This window comes from Zingiber officinale, chromosome 3A, assembly GCF_018446385.1.
Source record: "Zingiber officinale cultivar Zhangliang chromosome 3A, Zo_v1.1, whole genome shotgun sequence".
In the NCBI taxonomy this organism is placed as follows: domain Eukaryota; kingdom Viridiplantae; phylum Streptophyta; class Magnoliopsida; order Zingiberales; family Zingiberaceae; genus Zingiber; species Zingiber officinale.
In genome coordinates this window covers 57,686,459-57,705,774 of record NC_055990.1, presented here as the reverse complement: position 1 = coordinate 57,705,774, position 19,316 = coordinate 57,686,459, and the positions used below count along the sequence as shown (strand labels likewise).

Here is a 19,316-nt window from a genome sequence, read left to right as displayed (position 1 = left end):
TTATACGTACTACATGAGCTTTAATTCTCTAATGCCCTAAGGGGATTTGCTGGCAACTTAAAATAATTCAAGTTTTTTAATTTTGTTTTCACATTTATAAATTTTTAAATATTTTTTTTAAAAATAAAATATAAATAATAATTCTCACAAATGGTGAATTGAACCATAACCGTGAAGTGTAACAGCATTTGAAGGTTAAGGTTAAGGGTCTACATTTTTGGAACTATTGACTCAACGATTCTCAATCGTCGAAGTGTAGTTCTGGACTGTGGCCAAGGCTACTCTTTGGCATCATTTGACATGCATTGAGGTATTCCTAAATAATTTAGTCTAGTTTTATTCTTTTAATACCCTTTTACTTAGTTTATTTTTATAAATTAATACTATAATAATTAAATATAACCTCTTGCAATGCAGGGTAAAACTGCATACAATAGACTCAATGTGATTCGACCCTTCCTTGGGATCCCACATTGGTGGGAACTTCATGCACCAAGTTGTCCTTTACTATAATAATAATTAAATAATTAATTGATTGGACTTTTATAGGAATTTATTGTATCGGAACTTAACACATTGTAGCATGATTTCATGTTTGATGAATCTATTCATAGAACATTTGTCTATGTTTGACTCGCTGACTAGCAACTTAAAGCAATCCTCAACCTTTTACATTTGGCCTTGGGATCAACATCGGCAGTCTTATTATGGCATGATTTCAAGAATGCAAAAATAAATTTGGATGAGATTTACTCATTTAATCTTCTTTCATTTAGATTTTCAACTTTTAATTAGATTATCAATTAGTAATTAAATAATTTTTAAATTTTCTTTACTACTATGCTTATCAAGATGAATTTATATAAATTTTGCTCCGCCCAATTTTTTTTACTCTATTAATTAGATATTCATTTAAATTAAAAGTTTTAAAAAAGTTACAAATAAATAATAATCATTACTTGAAGTCATCTAACGCATGCCATTGCATGCCAAGATATGCTGTTGGCATAATTGATGCTGAGAAATTTGACCTAATGATCAATATTGACGTCAGGAATTTAGTGGAATGATATGTTTTAATCATGTCGTTCAATGGTACAAGACTTCAAACCATAATGCAAATACAAAAAATGATAGTCATGGGAGATTTCTTGTTCTATTAGGAAGTAAAAATTCAAATTTCAAGCTGAGAATAATTCAAACATGGCAAGCATCTTAATAATGGAAAGCAATCTTCAATAGTGAGAAACACTTGGACTACCTGAAAGTATTAACCTAGTGGCACAAACACCAGAGAAGAAAATTTCAGGAAGAAGTCAAAGTTGATCATCTTCATCATGCTCTAACAGAATTCGGATCATCATGTTGAGAGCATTTGAGGAAGGTTCCTACTAGCATCTAGTGGTTGAAGGAACAAAATAATTGGCTCCCAACTCAGACCTAGTCTAGGATCCCTACAACCCGTTAACCAAATAAAAACAACTTTATGTAAAATATTAGGACTATCAGTTTTTTTTTTTAATGTATCACAAAAAATTCGATATCACACAGAATTCTCTGAGAGGAAAAATTTCATAAATCAAAGAATAATCTATTACATGGGGATCAAAACCCTCTTTATAAACCAAACAATAAATCCAAGTTTCCTTAGACATGAAAAAACTGATCCTAAAAATAACAACTTTTAAAAGCATAGACACACTTTGAAAATTTAACAAACTTGTAAAAGATTTAAAACCTAAAGAATTTTAAACCAACCCTAAAATGATGCGATTCAAAATTTACAGTTAAATTTTGAGAGTGTTCTAAAATTTTTTGGTTTTATATTTTTCACATGCTTGTTAAATTGTTAAAAATCAGCTGAGCTTTTAGTAGAAGTATATTTATAGGATAAGTTGGACCTCATCTTAGGCAACTTGATCTTATCATTTGGTTTATTAAAGGGGTTAAAATGCCCTTGTAATGGTTTGTTCTTCGATTTATGAATTTGCTTCTTTGTGAGTTTTTAAGAGTTTGAGATTGTTCTTGGTGCTATATGATCAATTTGGTAATAGTGCATCCCTATCGTGCATCAGTTTTCTTGTTGGATTGTCAATATGATTGGCCAAACACCTCCCTATAAACTGTACCTTCTTTAGGAAGTAAGTGATTAAATAGCTTCTCTAGTCTCTGAATTGACAGTAACTGCATGTTTGCTTATTTGTGTTGGTTGTTACTTTGAAGTTTGTACTCTGTAGAACAAGAAAACATTATCATAATGCATAAAGCTTCTTAAATACCTTGCAATAAAGTATGTCAGTTTCCTCTTGGCAAGATTGCAACTAAGTTTATGGGATATATAGACAAAACTAAAATCATATGTCACGCCCCGGAGGAGTCCCTGTCCGAAGAAATTTCGGCAGCATCTCCCCTGTACGGCGGACAGTCTGAAACTTTTCTACATCTCATATACCTCAGCCACAGGCGGCTGGAATAATAACAATAAATAAAAACATTCACCACGCAGTTTATAATAGTACATCACAATACTACACTGACTCGAAATTCACCCTACTCCACTACACTCGTAAAACTCAAATCCGACGAAACTCACCTCTTCTGCCGTCCAGGCAGGCATGTAGTAAAAACATATCGAATAGAACATCCATCAATATCAACAGAAAAACATACGATGTCCAAGTATCCAAATAACCAAGTACACACATAAGCAAATAAAAACCAAACCAAATGGTAAATAAATCCTCGAGGTCTGCAGGGATCTAGCACTACGTGCAGTGAGGACTAGCGACTGGAACTCCCTCCGGACAGCATCAACCTGAAAATAACAACAATGGAGGCGGGGTGAGTCCAACACTCAGCAGGTACAATTGATATGTAAAGTAAAGAAATAACACCTAACACTAATCATGCGCACAAAAATAAAGATAAACGCAAACCGAAGTAGACAGGAGAGAATCTGTACTAACCAGGACCCGGTATAAGGACAAACAGTCTGAAAGGTATAGAAGACCTGTATGCATGTCAAACATAGGTATCTAAACAATATGCAGCATATAAATGCAGCAAACACAAACACAAGCAATAAATGCATCATGTCACCCCTGACGCCAATCAGCCAACTCATAACAAAAGTGGGACCGAGTGGGTAGGGTTGTGACGACCGTGCACTCTGCACTACTCGATGAGTGATCGAGTGGACGGGATCTTGTCGAGTACACACTTCTACCCCAAATCATAAATGGGGGCGCTTGATGTCATCTCCCGGTACGGGAGGGATCTCTAACGTGCTTCTGTGTCACACTATCCACGGACCAACGGAGCAAGAGCCAAACCGACATGCTACCACGCCCTGGAAGGAGCAATGATGGCCGCAAAGTGCTCAACAATAATGGAGAATCTATCGACAAAGATGCGATCACGCAAATGGTGCGTGTCACTAAGCATGGTAATATACTAAACCGACATATAACAATGGGCACCATAGTGAATAAATCATATCAAGGTATACTGATCAAATAAGGTATCAAACTTAGGTCCTGACATGGTAAAACATGGTTATATCACTACCCATGAGCATGTGAAATCAGATAGGTATCAATACGAGATGCAAACAAACAAACAATCAAGCAGGTAACATGTATCGGGCAGTGATTAACCGAAACAAATAAGAAAACACAATTAATGCAAATTGTTAATTTCATTACTAAGCATATCAAAGACAATAAGTCAAAAGTACCCGCCTCCAATAGGAATGTCCAAATCTGACATCGAGCAACTCGTCTCGCGTCAAAGTCCTAAGTCACGAACAAATAAATATATTTTATTTAGCTATAATTTACATAAATAGCTAAATAAATTCTTAAAATTATTTAGGGCAAAACCCTAAACCAATCTACTAACCATATATTCCAAATTCACTACAAAATGTATCACGATCCTACACTTTACCTCAAATCACAACCGCTGATTGTTGTCGATCGTTTACTGCTGAATTGAGAGCCGCCGAAATAGGGCAACTGCTGGAAACAAAACAAACAATCAAATCAACAATTTCCTTCCAAACCATGTTCCCAAAAACATAACCACTACAAACCTATACAGAAAATGCTACTTCATTTTCTACAAATCTGATGCCAACCACAGCTTGATTAACAAACTCACCTACTCTGTATCGGAGGTAGCTGCTGGTGCTAAGGCAGAGGTAGGGCAGAGGGGTTCGCTGTGGAGAAACAAACTCGCACTCGGAAGTGGCACGCCAAGGAAGAATTAGGGTTTGATTCGTTGTTCTTGGCCGGATGTAATCCAAGCAGAGACGCACTGACGAAGATGGGAAGAGGGAAAAGGGCCACGACACTGTGGTGGTCGGCGCTGGGACTCCAGGGGAAAGGCAATAGGTCGGCTGCCGGCGTGATGCTCGGCGTCGGCAGAGGAGAAGATGTAAGAGGAGAGGAGGAAACCGAGAAGAGGAAGTGGCCGAGGGGTTTAAGGCTTCGGCGAGGAAGAAACCGCCGACCCGGCAGTTAGGGCTCGGAGGAGAATCGGGCGCACGGTTGGTTTCGGGGAGAAGCAGTGAACGGCGAGAAAAAATAAAAGAGAAATAAATATAAAAAGAAAAGGAAATATATTCCTTTCCTCACTTAAATAGGGTAGCCTAAACAGGCTTTTCCGGCCCCATTTTTGTCCCCGTTAATTTGTTCAAAATTTCGGAAAATTCCCTTATTCATATTCGCCTATTTCCGGTATTTTACATTCTCCCCCACTTATAAAAATTTGGTCCCCAAATTTCGTTATCTACCATCAGCAATTACTAACAACAGATATAGAGTATAAATGTTGAACGGTAAACAAAATCACATACCTCAAGTGAAAAGATGGGGATATCGAGCTCGGATCGTATCCTCGAGCTCCCAAGTAGCCTCCTCGTCGAATGATGCCGCCATCCGACTTTAACCAGATAGGCAGTTGACGCTCTTTCCGGTCGAGAATCCGTATCGGAACCTCCTCATAAGTAATGTCGGAACTGGGCGAGATATCTGCCACACGTCGTCGTGCACGTATCTCCTCGGCATCGATCGTGGAATACATCGTGAGCGCTGCGGTGGTAGTGCCGGTCGGTAAGCTACCACTCCGATCCTCTCAAGATTTGAAAGGGCCAATGTCGCGGGCTAGCTTACCTCACGAGGCTAAATCTCTTCACCCTTTCTGGGTGAAACTAAAATACATGGTCGCCACAGAGAACTCTAGTGGTGCGTCTCCGATCAAGATAACTCTTCGACGGTCCTGCGCCTCGACATTCTCCGTCGATAATGCGGATCAACTCTGATCGAGCTCTATGAGGTCCCAATGGGCCTCTCCAACCTCATCGGGCGGGTGTCCCGGGTCTACCATCTGACGCCTCAGCGGTGCTATCTGGAAGAGCTGTTGTGGGCAACTCTACCAACGATGGTCCTCCCAACCGCCTCCAAATCCATAACACATGACCTCGCCTCTAAAGTTTGAATGGTCCGCTCACCATCATCATCTGGATGGAAGGTCATCTTGTGCAATGCATGCGCACTAGTGAACGTGGATCTCTATCCGAAATGATACTCAGCGGAACACCATGTAGTCCGATAATCTCTCGATACAATTGATCCAGGGGATCAGTCCTCCGAATCGCTAAAAGTGCGCGGTTTGGTTAATCGATCAACGATTACCCAAATCGAGTCGTGCCCTACCACAAAGTCCATGGTAATGTGATCCCACTTCCACTCGGGAATAGAATCAAGTAACCTGCGGTCTCGGTGCTCGCCTTCACTCACGACAAACAAGACATCTAGCTACTGCGATGTCTTTCTTCATACCGTTCCATCAATAGGAACGTCTCAAATCTCGATACATACGGGTCCCGCCTGGATGGATCGCAAATCGAGAACGGTGAGCCTCCTGAAGTAGCTCCTCTGGAAATACATCTGGGTACTCCCGGACTACAGGAACGTCGGAAAGCTGCGAACTACTGCTGTCCTAAGTACTAATCAGAGATAATAGAAAACCATGACAGCCGTGAGACAGCAGCTTCTGCGCCTGAAACTCCACGAGGGTTGGTTCGGAGGCCTGAAGGTGACCACCCTCGTCTGGCAATCAACGGTAGCATGATATACTGACAGCCAATCCATGCCAAGAATGATATCAAACTCGACCATCTCCAATACTAGAAGATCTACCGTAAGTATCATGTTGCCAAAGTCTAACGAGCAACCTCTGATCTCCTAGGGAGACGGTCAATCGCTGCAGTCTAAAAGTAGGTAATCTACCAATCTCCCGCATAAAGGTACGGGATATAAAAGAGTGCGAACTACCAGTATCAATCAAAATATCAGCGGAAAATGCATAAATGGAAATCGTACCACGGAAAACGGGAGCATCCTCTCTGTAATCGCATGAACACGACATCTCGGCGGAGGAGGAGGGTCGCCGCCACTTGCCCGCGGAGCAAAAGCTCGCCACCGAGGCGGTAGGATAATGTGAGAAGGCGAGAGGATGGTGGCGGGATTGGGGAGTCTGCACGCTCGGATAATAAGGTCCCGAACAAAACTCTCCTTCTGAGTACTCTAAGCATGCCAAACGCTGTGAGGCTGCTCCTACGCGTGAGGTGAGAATCTCCGCCCTCCTCGTCGAGACATCGACTAGGTCCCTTCTGCTTTGACCCTTCGAGCCTTGGTGTGATCCTCTGGTGCCCAAGCGGTTTGCAATAAAACAAACCGACCGCGGTGAAGTGATGTGGTCTCGGAACCACATCGAAACATCAGATATCGCTAGTGGATGTTCCGATCCTGCAGAGAGACCGGAAACGTCCCGAGGAAGATCACGACCGAGGCCTACGAGATACCCGGAAGAACTCGACCGACCGTCTGCGACTACTCGATCTTTGACATCGCTGCCGCTGGATCTGCCTCGATGTCGACCCGTATGCTTCCTTTTCTGTCCGGATAGTCTGTTGAGCTAACTCTATCATCAAAGCTCGATCCAGCATCGTAGTAAGATGTGATCCCTAAACCGAAGCCGTATACGAGATAACCATCCGGTCCACGAATAAAGCGCATCATTACGCGAGTTACCCTCCGCAACTAACTCGGACAAAACTTAGTCAACCGGTGAAATTCGATTATACTCGGTCATCGGTTGTTACGCCTCGGACTCATAAAATCTCGTGAGCCATCTAATAAGGCGATGGAAAGAAGCGGCTCAAAGCCTCTCAACTGTCCACGTGGCCGCACCAATAATAGAGAGTAATCCAGGGCTTCAAGTAAATGGTAGGAGCTTTCTCCCACTCGAGCAAGCCGTATAGAAGAAAGTTCGCTCCATAGTCTCTATCCATGACAGCCGTACTCGGACGAGATCTCCGCGGAAAAGAGTGAAGCGAGTCTTCATCGACTTAGCCATGCTGGAATCCTAGCTCGTGCAGCGACAATATCAGGAAACACTGGAGCTGATACTACAAGTGGTACCGCGGAATAAACCGAAGGAGGAACTCCGGTCTTGCTGTATATCGAACATAAGGCCGTCGGTGACCAGGGTGAACATAAGTGGTCGGAGGTACGGTGGGTAATGGTGGATATGGTGCAACGCTTGCATCCGGTGGGGTATAGGTGCATCGTACGTAGGTCAGTGGCAATGGTCTTGAATACGCGTTCTTGAGGGAGTAGATGTCGGGTATGCGATGGTACTGGTGCAGGAACTCTGTAGGGATAGGTACGCTCGGCACAACCGAGGTAGGTACCTCTATAGGAGCCGCCGGGTCCCGAAGCCCAACGTGCCCGGCGTCTTGAGTCGATTCAGCGGCATCTCGCATATCCAGATCCGTGGTCCTCGCGTGTCCCTCCACGCGCGAATCTGAGTAGATCGTCTGTTAAATTAAATTACAGATATTACTACAAGTATAAAAATCATAAAATAAACATCATACCTATTTGCTGTCTGGAGATGTTCCGTCGTTGTCCAGTCCCCAACTTTTGACCTCAAAATTCCGAACGAGAATATCGCTGGAAATCCAAATAAATCCGAAACGGAAATTCGAAACATAACCATATCGAAAATCCAAAAATGCCCAGTTTGACTCGCAAACCTGGCTAACCCAAATATCCAGAATACCAACAACAGGTATCCGATAAATCTCCAGAACACCAAAAGCAGGTATCATAACCCGCTCTGATACCAAATAAATTGGTATCAGACAAATCTCGGAAATCCAAAACACGAAAATCCAACAAGCGTCGCCGAACTCTGGCGCTCTGATACCAAATAAATTGGTATCAGGTTATTCCAAATATCCAAAATACGAAAACAAAAATCGCAAAACTTGCGCTCTCATACCAAATAAATTGGTATCAGATAAATCTCGAAAATTCAAAACGCATAGCAAGTATCGTATAAACCTGGCTCTGATACCACTAAATTGTCACGCCCCGGAGGAGTCCCTGTCCGAAGAAATTTCGGCAGCACTTCTACATCTCATATACCTCAGCCACAGGCGGCTGGAATAATAACAATAAATAAAAACATTCACTACGCAGTTTATAATAGTACATCACAATACTATACTGACTCGAAATCCATCCTACTCCACTACACTCGTAAAACTCAAATCCGACGAAACTCACCTCTTCTGCCGTCCAGGCAGGCATGTAGTAAAAACATATCGAATAGAACATCCATCAATATCAACAGAAAAACATACGATGTCCAAGTATCCAAATAACCAAGTACACACATAAGCAAATAAAAACCAAACCAAATGGTAAATAAATCCTCGAGGTCTACAGGGATCTAGCACTACGTGCAGTGAGGACTAGCGACCTCCTGACAGCATCAACTTGAAAATAACAACAATGGAGGCGGGTGAGTCCAACACTCAGTAGATACACAGTAAAGAAATAACACCTAGCTAATCACGTACTGGTCTCCGATAAAAATAAAGATAAACGGTAGGCAGGAGAGAATGCATACTAACCAGGGACCGGTATAAGGACAAGAAGGTATAAGACCAGATGCATGTCAAACATAGGTATCTAAACAATATGCAACAAAAACACAAGCAATAAATGCATCACGATATGATGCGAATGTCATGGTCACCCGACGCCGTCACCAACTCATAACAAAAGTGGGACCGAGTGGGTAGGGTTGTGACAGCGCACTCACTACTCCGATGGTGATCGGTGGGATCTTGTCGGAGTACACACGATTCCCCCCAAATCATAAATGGGGCGTAATGCTCTCGTCTCCCGTGCGTTATGACGGAGGGATCTCTAACGTCTTCACTGTCACACTACCCACGGACCAACGGAGCGGAAGAGCTAAACGACGCAGCTGTCGCTACCCACGGCGCACAACGAGCAATGAAATGGCAAAGTGCTCAACAATAATGGAGCAATCTATCGCACAGCATGCGATCATGCAAATGGTGCATGTCACTAAGCATGGTAATATACTAAACCAACCTCTGGACATATAACAATGGGCACCATAGTGAATAAATCATATCAAGGTATACTGATCAAATAAGGTATCAAACCTAGGTCCTGACATGGTAAAACATGGTTATATCACTACCCATGAGCATGTGAAATCAGATAGGTATCAATACAAGCAGGTAACATGTATCGGGCAGTGATTAACCGAAACAAATAAGAAAACACAATTAATGCAAATCGTTAATTTCATTACTAAGCATATCAAAGACAATAAGTCAAAAGTACCCGCCTCCAATAGGAATGTCCAAATCTGACATCGAGCAACTCGTCTCGCGTCAAAGTCCTAAGTCACGAACAAATAAATATATTTTATTTAGCTATAATTTACATAAATAGCTAAATAAATTCTTAAAAATTATTTAGGGCAAAACCCTAAACCAACCTACTAACCATATATTCCAAATTCACTACAAAATGTATCACGATCCTACACTTTACCTCAAATCACAACCGCTGATTGTTGTCGATCGTTTACTGCTGAATTGAGAGCCGCCGAAATAGGGCAACTGCTGGAAACAAAACAAACAATCAAATCAACAATTTCCTTCCAAACCATGTTCCCAAAAACATAACCACTACAAACCTATACAGAAAATGCTACTTCATTTTCTACAAATCTGATGCCAACCACAGCTTGATTAACAAACTCACCTACTCTGTATCGGAGGTAGCTGCTGGTGCTAAGGCAGAGGTAGGGCAGAGGGGTTCGCTGTGGAGAAACAAACTCGCACTCGGAAGTGGCACGCCAAGGAAGAATTAGGGTTTGATTCGTTGTTCTTGGCCGGATGTAATCCAAGCAGAGACGCACTGACGAAGATGGGAAGAGGGAAAAGGGCCACGACACTGTGGTGGTCGGCGCTGGGACTCCAGAGCGAAACCGCCGGAGCTCTTGTGGCTAATGCTCGGCGTCGGCAGAGGAGAAGATGTAAGAGGAGAGGAGGAAACCGAGAAGAGGAAGTGGCCGAGGGGTTTAAGGCTTCGGCAAGGAAGAAACCGCCGACCCGGCAGTTAGGGCTCGGAGGAGAATCGGGCGCACGGTTGGTTTCGGGGAGAAGCAGTGAACGGCGAGAAAAAATAAAAGAGAAATAAATATAAAAAGAAAAGGAAATATATTCCTTTCCTCACTTAAATAGGGTAGCCTAAACAGGCTTTTCCGGCCCCATTTTTGTCCCCGTTAACTCGTCCATACGAGCTCCGAAAAATTCCCGAAAAACATCCAAAAATTTCGGAAAATTCCCTTATTCATATTCGCCTATTTCCGGTATTTTACATCATAAGTTTGTGAGAAACATACATCAGTGGTTGTGAGAATGCTAGGATGAATTTGTGCGGTTACTAAGCAAAAGGAAAGATAAATACTATTGTCCATTGTCCAAGAACAAGTGTAGTTTCAATAGATGCTAAATGATAGACATAAATTGATATATGTTAGTTAGAGCCCTAGAGTCAATCATTTGATGATTGTATGGACTCATGTATATCATATTCTTTTATATTAATAAAGGCATTTGTTTGGTTATTATACTTATTTATATCAGTGTCAAATAGACTAAGTATAATAGCGTCCTTGAGTAGAAGGTTCATACCTATATCAATCGATTAGTTGAATCGATAGTGAGATGATATAAGGAACACTACTCTAAATCATTCCTAGTCGAGTATTAGCATTCAGGGACAATGTTAATACAATAAGACTAGCATGTAGGTCAGCTCGATGACTTGATCTCACAAGTCGGATATAGATATCAGTCATACATACGGGTATTAGAGAATGTATCTTGAATGACCTATGAGAAAGTATCGTGGATCGTTATATGAGTGTCATATTTCTCATGTGGCTATTAGTATGACTATTAGTCCTTAGACTGAAGTCACCATGGATCTCTACAAGGAGTTATGTACTTTGGTTTAGTCAAATGTCACCCGTAACGGGTGGACTATAAAGGCGATTCTTGGGTATATAACGAATTATGTAGAGGAATGTGAGTGATGTAGATGGGATCTATCCTCCCATATGACGGAGCGACATCGGTATTCTTGATAGAGTGAGACCAAGTGCATGGCCACGCCCAAATGAGTCAACATTAGATGTTGAGCTCATTTGATCGAGTGAGTCTACTTGGAGTTCAAGATTTAGATTGATTAGAGGATGACACGATCTATGCCTCGTTGATCAATCTAGATGTCTGGATAGAGGACACTTGTCATTATTTTGTGAGTAGTCACATTGGTAGTCACAAGGTAATGTCGGATCTCGACATTCTTGTAACTTGGGTAGTAATGATGTGTTGCTAGATACCGCTCATTACTTATGCTCCTAAATGGGTTTAGGGCATTGCCAACGTTACAAGAACCTATAGGGTCACACACTTAGGACAATTAGATGGAGATTAGGTTCATATGATGAACCAAGAGGATTAGATTCATTTGATGAATCAAATTGGATTAAGAGTAATCGTAAGTGGGCTAACGTGAGGTCGACGCAAGTTGAATGAGTCTAATTTAGATTTTGACTCATTGAATTAATTTAATTTAATGAATTAGATTCATTATATTAAGTTGACTCGAATCAAATGGTTAGATTAGATCAACCATGGTAGAGATTGGGTCAAGTTTGACTTGACTTGAGAAGGAAGTCCAAAGGTCAATTTTGACTTGACCTTTTGCCACCTCATTGGTGAGTTGGCATTAGGTGGACCAATAATGATATTCCACATCATCATGGGTGCCACCTCATGGAAGTTACAAAGTCATTTTCTTATTAACTTCACATTAATTGCATTTAATGGGGAGTTACACAAGATGAAAGTGGCCGGCCACTTTGTGAATGAATTTGAATTCATTTTTCATTCAAGTGTGGTAATTCTTCCTCCTTCCTCTCAAGCTCTCCCTCTCCCTCTCCTCCTTGCTTGGCCGAATCTCACCAAGGTGCTAGCACACCTTTGTGTGAGGTTTTCTCCACCCACGTGTCCGTGTGGATACTTCTAGAGGACCGACACTTGACGGTCTAGAGATCCGGCAACTTCTTGGACGAGCGGGAACGCGAAAGGCTTCGCTTCGAAGGTATAACTCTCATCTAGTGTAGATCTAAAGTTTTACAAACTCGTACAAGAAAAGGTTTTTCGAAAAGTTTTGTTTACGAATCTTTGTACGGATCTACGGCTTTGGGTGACTCGGGGTTTCCGCGACGCGAAAAAGCGGTTTTCGCGGCCCGAAGAACCCAACAATATATGCACATGTTCAACGACAACAAATGAATTTTAGAGTTAGACAAGTTGAATTAATCAGATAAGGTCTAAAGGGAAACCAAAGAAAATCCTAGATAATGCAAAAAAAAAAGGAAAAAAAAAGATTTGAAGAGACTAATTCTTTCATACCAACTCCAAATGGTTGAGACATAAAACGGTTGGAAGATGACGTGTAGTTTAGGTAATGGCTCCACCTATCAGGTTCTAAGGTATTTGTTTCTTTCGGTTTGAGGTTTCAACTCATGTGACCAACCTTCCAATATATATGCATATAAATCAGCTGCATCTTGCACTGTTATTTGGATTTACCAAGTTGTAAGTTGTAACTCACTATCTTTCTTTGATTTATCAGTGATATTTGTATTTTCCTTTCATAACATTCTCAACATGTTTGCAACGAAGATTGAATATATATTATGATGAACTTATACTGTTTGGAAAAAGGTTGAGGCTGGCCACACTATTCTTGTTCATGCTGCTGCTGGAGGGGTAGGTTCATTGCTTTGCCAATGGGCAAAAGCCCTTGGCGCCACTGTTATAGGAACTGTTTCAACTGAAGAGAAGGCAGCTCAGGCAGCACAAGATGGATGTCACCACGTAATAGTACACACAAAGGAGGATTTTGTATCCAAAGTGAATGAAATAACATCAGGCAAAGGAGTCAATGTTGTCTACGATTCTGTTGGAAAAGATACATTTCAGGTTAGCTGTTATTCTCTTATTATATGCTTGTTCTGCATATGCACTTATTTTCCTACCTCAATTTTCCCTTTATACTGCACTGTTTTTGTGTCATATTAGTTAGTGTATTTCCCTCCTGAAATAAGAATTCCGATGGTATTTATAAGAATTAAAGTTAAAACATAATGTTTAAATTTAACAAAATTAATGTATTCTTCCTATAAGCCAACTGCAAACTTTCAGAATTTCCCATGGACCTCAAACCCACAAGCTGACTTTGATATTCAATGTGTACTTTCGGTATGGTTAGCTAGTGGGGAAATTGAGGGGGTTTGACAGAAAATGGCACTAGATTGAGGAAGATGATAAGGTAGTAGTTGGCAATACACCTGACAACTCAATCACAGTAATGCAAAACTTTTTTCTTAAAAGGAATACACAAAAAAGAATGAAAAGGGGATAACCATGAGGTGATCCACCTTCAAAAGAGTGAGAATCTATCTTAGGCAAGGAACAAAGAAATCCATTTTCAAAAGAAAGAATAAGGTAATTCACTTATTCAAGTTAGCACGACCCATAAGATCTGCAATAAGTCTTTTGTAGACTTAGTAAATAATCTAGCTAAACTTGCGCCCATTGTGATTCTTTCCATTGTGACTTTTTTCAATTTTTAACTTTAATGAAGTAATTTAGGTATGTATGTATTTGATGGGCTATCATGTCCAATTCTATGATCGGATAGATTAACAAGTTAAGGGTCTGATGCTAGTTGGTCAAAAGGTTGATAATTCATATTGGTTTCTTCTGCTTCAAAAATGTTACAGTGGAAACATTTGGCGTATCTTGATTATTGTATTTTGGTTACACTACATTCTCTCTCATGTGAGGCTGATTCCAATGATATTCCTTTGCGATTTGTAAAATACTTAAGCCCATGATGATTTACCCCGATAATCTGATGAAACTTCTCTTGATAAACTTGACATGTATTTGTTTTATGTTGACTTTTTTGTGCATTTCTCTCATCAGCCACTGAGTGAAATAGATCGTAATTGATGATATGAATGCATAATTTTCTGATTGGATTCATGTATTGATCATCACTTTTCTTTTGCAAGTTTCAATTGACTGGTTAACTTTTAGCATTATTACAATGCCCTCTTCTTCCAATACAAAAGAATACAGTAAAGTCCCCAATCTATGCACACTGAGTGCTTAAGATCAACACTGAGTTTGGAATTTCATTTGCATTTGAAATGTGCGTTTAGAAAATGCACTTTGCAGCCAAGTATTTTGTGACAATACTTCAGGTAATCTACATTTTGAAATTGCTTTATAAAGCAAGTTTATATCTTATAGTACTTAATGAAATATATATTTAGCAGCACTTGTCATTTTATGTTCAATTAATGATAACATGATAAATATTAGCATAAGACAAGTGTCTTAACAAAATTATACACACACACACACTTTGTGTTGTTATACTTTAGAATATACATATGTATAGTGATTAAATTGTTATTTTTATTTTTGAAATTATATAATGATTTTATAATTAAATAAAAATGAATATTAATTTATATATTTCGATGTTTATAGTAAAATTGTCGCTTTAAAATTATTATGAAACTTAAATTTACTATTGCTTCATTATACACTTTACTTTTATGATTGAAGTTATCTTGATGACATTATTTACTTAATTCAAAATATATTTGATGATATAAAAATACGTCTTTTGATTAGATTACTAGATACTATTTTACAATAATTATTAATTATGTTTAATTAATATAATTTACATATTATTCATACATAAACAATAACTTTTATTTCATGTTTTTTTAGAGAATTAATAACAATTGAATAATAATTTAATTTTTAGTTAACAATGATTTGATTCTAAAATTTTAATATATTTTTAAATATTTAAATTATAATTTTCAATATTGTTATGTCTATATTATTAATAAATTATTTATTATTACATGCTAATTTTTGCATTTAAAAATTATTTTGGAAAACATCCTCCCGTCTACATTAGAAGTAGTTTTTGGAATGCTTTTGAGGTAAACATTTGTAACATGTTTAGCAAATAGTCTGTTCTCCCAGCAAACAACTTGGGGAAAGCACTCTTAAACCATCGTGGTTACTTTACTAGCTGTCATGCTTAAATCTCTATTCTCATCCGGAATATGAGTGTGCAGGGATCCTTGTCATGCCTGATGTCTAGAGGTTTTATGGTCAGCTTTGGGCAGTCATCAGGGACTCCAGATCCTATTCCACTCAGTTATCTTCTCCCCAAATCTCTCTTCCTCACCAGACCTTCACTGATGCACTACACTGCAACTCGCGACGAGCTGCTTGCAGCCGCAGGAGAGGTTTTTGCCAATGTTGCGTCTGGTGTGCTGCGTGTTCGGGTCAACCATATTTACCCACTGTCAGATGCTGCTCGTGCCCATATTGACCTGGAGTCAAGGAAAACATCTGGATCTATTGTGCTTGTGCCTGATATCTAGATCCACTGTTCTACTGGAGAACTCAATGTACAAGAATAATGCAGGTTACACATTTTCTCCAACGATGTTTTATTTAGACTCTCATGCTTGGGTATTTGGTTGTTTGCTAATGGTTTGAATCAATATTCTTCTTCTGCGCAATTCTGACTTCTGAGACTTGTACTAAAGCTCCTCCATCTGGTAAACCAAATTTCATTTATATAGACTGGTTCTAACAACACGACCATAGGGGTTATTGTTTAGTCCCCCGAGTAATAACATTTTGTTCAAACATATTGGGCGAAACAACCAACCAATGAGAAGTGCATTTGTGCAAATTGCTCGACGTGTATAGGACGCTCAAATGCTTGATGATGTGTTGTCGTCAACTACATCTGAATATCAATCTGGACAGTAACCAGGTTTGGTAGCGTCAAATTTAGGACGATCAATTTAGTCCTACGGAAGTTTTCTATCAGTTGTCAGGATAAATCGGGAAGTGTCTGTGATTGATAGTCTAGAAGTCTAGCATTCCTTTTACGCGTTCTCTTTAGAAGAAAAATCTTTATAAATATATTGTAGGTGAGAATTGAACTATAAATGTTGAGTGATAACTGAGTGTCCTATTATTGTATCATAGTCCCGCCGGTAACGTGGACAGCCTGTAATATACATAGAGTCGGTTGTAATTTCTGACCACCTCTTGATGATCGATGAGTAGTTATTTTAATTTCAGAGGATAATTTTCTTTCCATGTGGTATAAATGTGAGGGGAGAAACTCATGCACCTTTGAAGAGGGAAAAATAGGGTGTCCTAGATGGATTAAGGGATGTCTGTAACATATAATGCACTTGGACTCTACAATTGAAGGCAAGAGAATCTTAGCTTAGTAATGACGAGCTTAAACTGTTCTGATACATCATGCTCGTCTATCTGCAATGCCTGTGCATGCGAGAAGTGCTCTGATTGATGTAGACATTCCAAAAACTTCACCGTCCTTGACTTCTGTAGTATCACATAACACCTGAACCATTCTTACAACTCCAAGGAAAAAGTTATAGATGAATCGTACCGGATGTCTACAGTTATAGAGCCATGACAAGCTCACATTAGATCAAGTTCTATATAAGTAGATTCTACGAGTACCATTTTGGCACATTAATATCTTGGGATGAAATTTTATTTGACCGTGCGTTGTTTATCAAGTTCCTATGCGGAGGAAAGCTGATGAGGCATTCCAAGCAAACCCAGTGAAACCAGAAAATTTTAGTAATGTATACTTTTTCATGTGGTCCGAGAATTTTTGGAGATCTTTCCGAAAGCAAAGTTAAATGGGCCGCCCATGAGGATGAATGCACATAATTCAAATAATTGATTTGAATTTTTAGAAGATTAATTTTTCTCCATTTTATCTCTCACAACTTTCTCACACACACACACAAGTAAAATTATTTTATCAAAAACCAAAGAGAGACATGAGATCCATTTTTTAATCATAAATAAAACATATCATAATTATTACAGCATTTTGAGCATGATCTCAAAGTAGATTTTAAATGATAAATCTGTAAGTGCTTTATTTCATTTTTTTTAAAAGGAAAAGCATGATTAATATATAAATGTTTTAGAAGTATGTTTAGAATCCAACTACTTTATGATTATGAATACCATGAGATCTATAGTTTTCTTTTGAGAAATTTGAATTCTTTTAGTATATATTATAAAAGTAGAAAGTTTTTTTTTTTTTAACCTCACATGATTAATTAGTGAAATTAAAGAAAATTAAGGTTAGTGGAATAAAAAAATGGTCACCCAAGGTAGGGTAGCAGGCCTCTATTGTAGTGCAATACATAGACCATACTTAATCATGTGGCAAAAGACGATTCGCTCGTCCCCAGCGCCTCCGTCAATCCGTCCTTAGGCCAACATGGAGGAGATAAATCACGGGTGACTACTAGCCATTAGTGCAAATGGCCAAGACATGGGGGAAGTTATGCTCGGTCATGTCGAGTTTCGACCCCAAGACCTCATATAGACCATACTTAATCATGACTATAAGTGAAGTGCTCCTCTTGGAGTTACTGAACTTAGCCGTGTTCTTAGTTATGTGCTTAAGCTTATCATGATGTTTTGTTTTTGGAGTTCTGTTACTATTTTCCAAGGTTTATTGGAATGTTTAGCGACTTGTTTGAATCTAGGCATTTTAGAAAGGATACCCTTCTTTGATGTTCTTCTCACCAATGAGTCTCATCTATTAGGGAGCAACAGAAATCATGTCTTGTTTTTGACTTTACCCCGCCGTAGTCAGGACTTATAATGAGCTTCTTGGTCTTACTGCCTTGCTATTGCCAGTACAGGTTTTACATGTTTGAAAACTTGGCGTTTCCATCCTGTTCCTTAGATAGTTACCCTTCTATTGAGAGTATAATTGGCTAAGGATTGAGGATTCTTCAAGACAAATAAGACAAAGGTAGAGCCTATCTAAGGTCAGGAATTAAATTAGAAAAAATATTTCTTCTTGCTAAAATATTATCTAACAAAGAAGTTATTTTTGTTTTAGTTTGCTCCTCTCACTGTTTGAGAAAGCCGGTGAGTTATTGTGAGACTCATTTTGACTAATTAGGGTTGTAAGTTAAAAATGAATAAGTTTTTGGTTGTCTTCTGGAACTATGTTTCTGGTAGATAACTTGCTTAAGGCTTTGTTTAAGTTTTCTTGGGTTTCTTTCCAATCTTAGAAGAATTAGTTCATTGAACTTGTTTTTTTTTGAGGTTTAACCGTTTATGTTCAATTAATGTTATTTTGTGGTGAAGTGAAGTTAAGAGAGCTATTATGTGTTGTTTTGTTGGGCCTAGATTTGATCATTCTTTGAGTCAAATCCACTAAATAATAACTGTCCTCTTTTATTTGAGAATATTGTTGTGAATATTCTAAAGCCTCCTCAGAATTTGTTCATTTAGAGCATCCATATTAGTTATCATATCCAAAGATTTTATCCTAAAATTTAGATATGGTAGTTAAAATTTTTTTACATCAACTACTCTATCTATTTCTTAAATTTTATATTTATGAATAATATTTCTCTAAATTTAGGGAATGAATTTCATTATCTAAACATTATAGAGGAGAGAAAAAAAAAATAGAGAAGTTGATATATGATGTAGTGAAAAGTGAATATCTAAATTTAATAAAGTAACTTTTTTTATCTTAAATTATGTATTTTGGATAAAGAAATTAATGTGGATGCTCTTATACTTGATTTTATTAAGTATGTTAGGAAGAGTTACTAGTTCTTCTTCAATTTGTGTTATGTTACTAACAATCAATCCTTTGATTTGCAATAAGTGTGTTTTAGATTGGGTTTTAAAGTGTCTA

The 19,316-nt window shown here is 38.9% G+C and overlaps 1 protein-coding gene across 1 annotated transcript in view; it reads left to right on the top strand.

Moving 5' to 3' along the window:
• LOC122051923 (quinone oxidoreductase 1-like) overlaps positions 1 to 16,162 on the top strand; it is a 35,867-nt gene extending 19,705 nt beyond the window's left edge. Inside the window, exons 4-5 of the mRNA XM_042613260.1 lie at positions 13,205 to 13,462; positions 15,652 to 16,162. Of these exons, the coding sequence (XP_042469194.1) occupies positions 13,205 to 13,462; positions 15,652 to 15,963 (570 nt within the window). The 3' untranslated portion in view covers positions 15,964 to 16,162. The remainder of the gene's footprint in view (positions 1 to 13,204; positions 13,463 to 15,651) is intronic.
• The last annotated feature ends 3,154 nt before the right edge of the window (positions 16,163 to 19,316 follow it).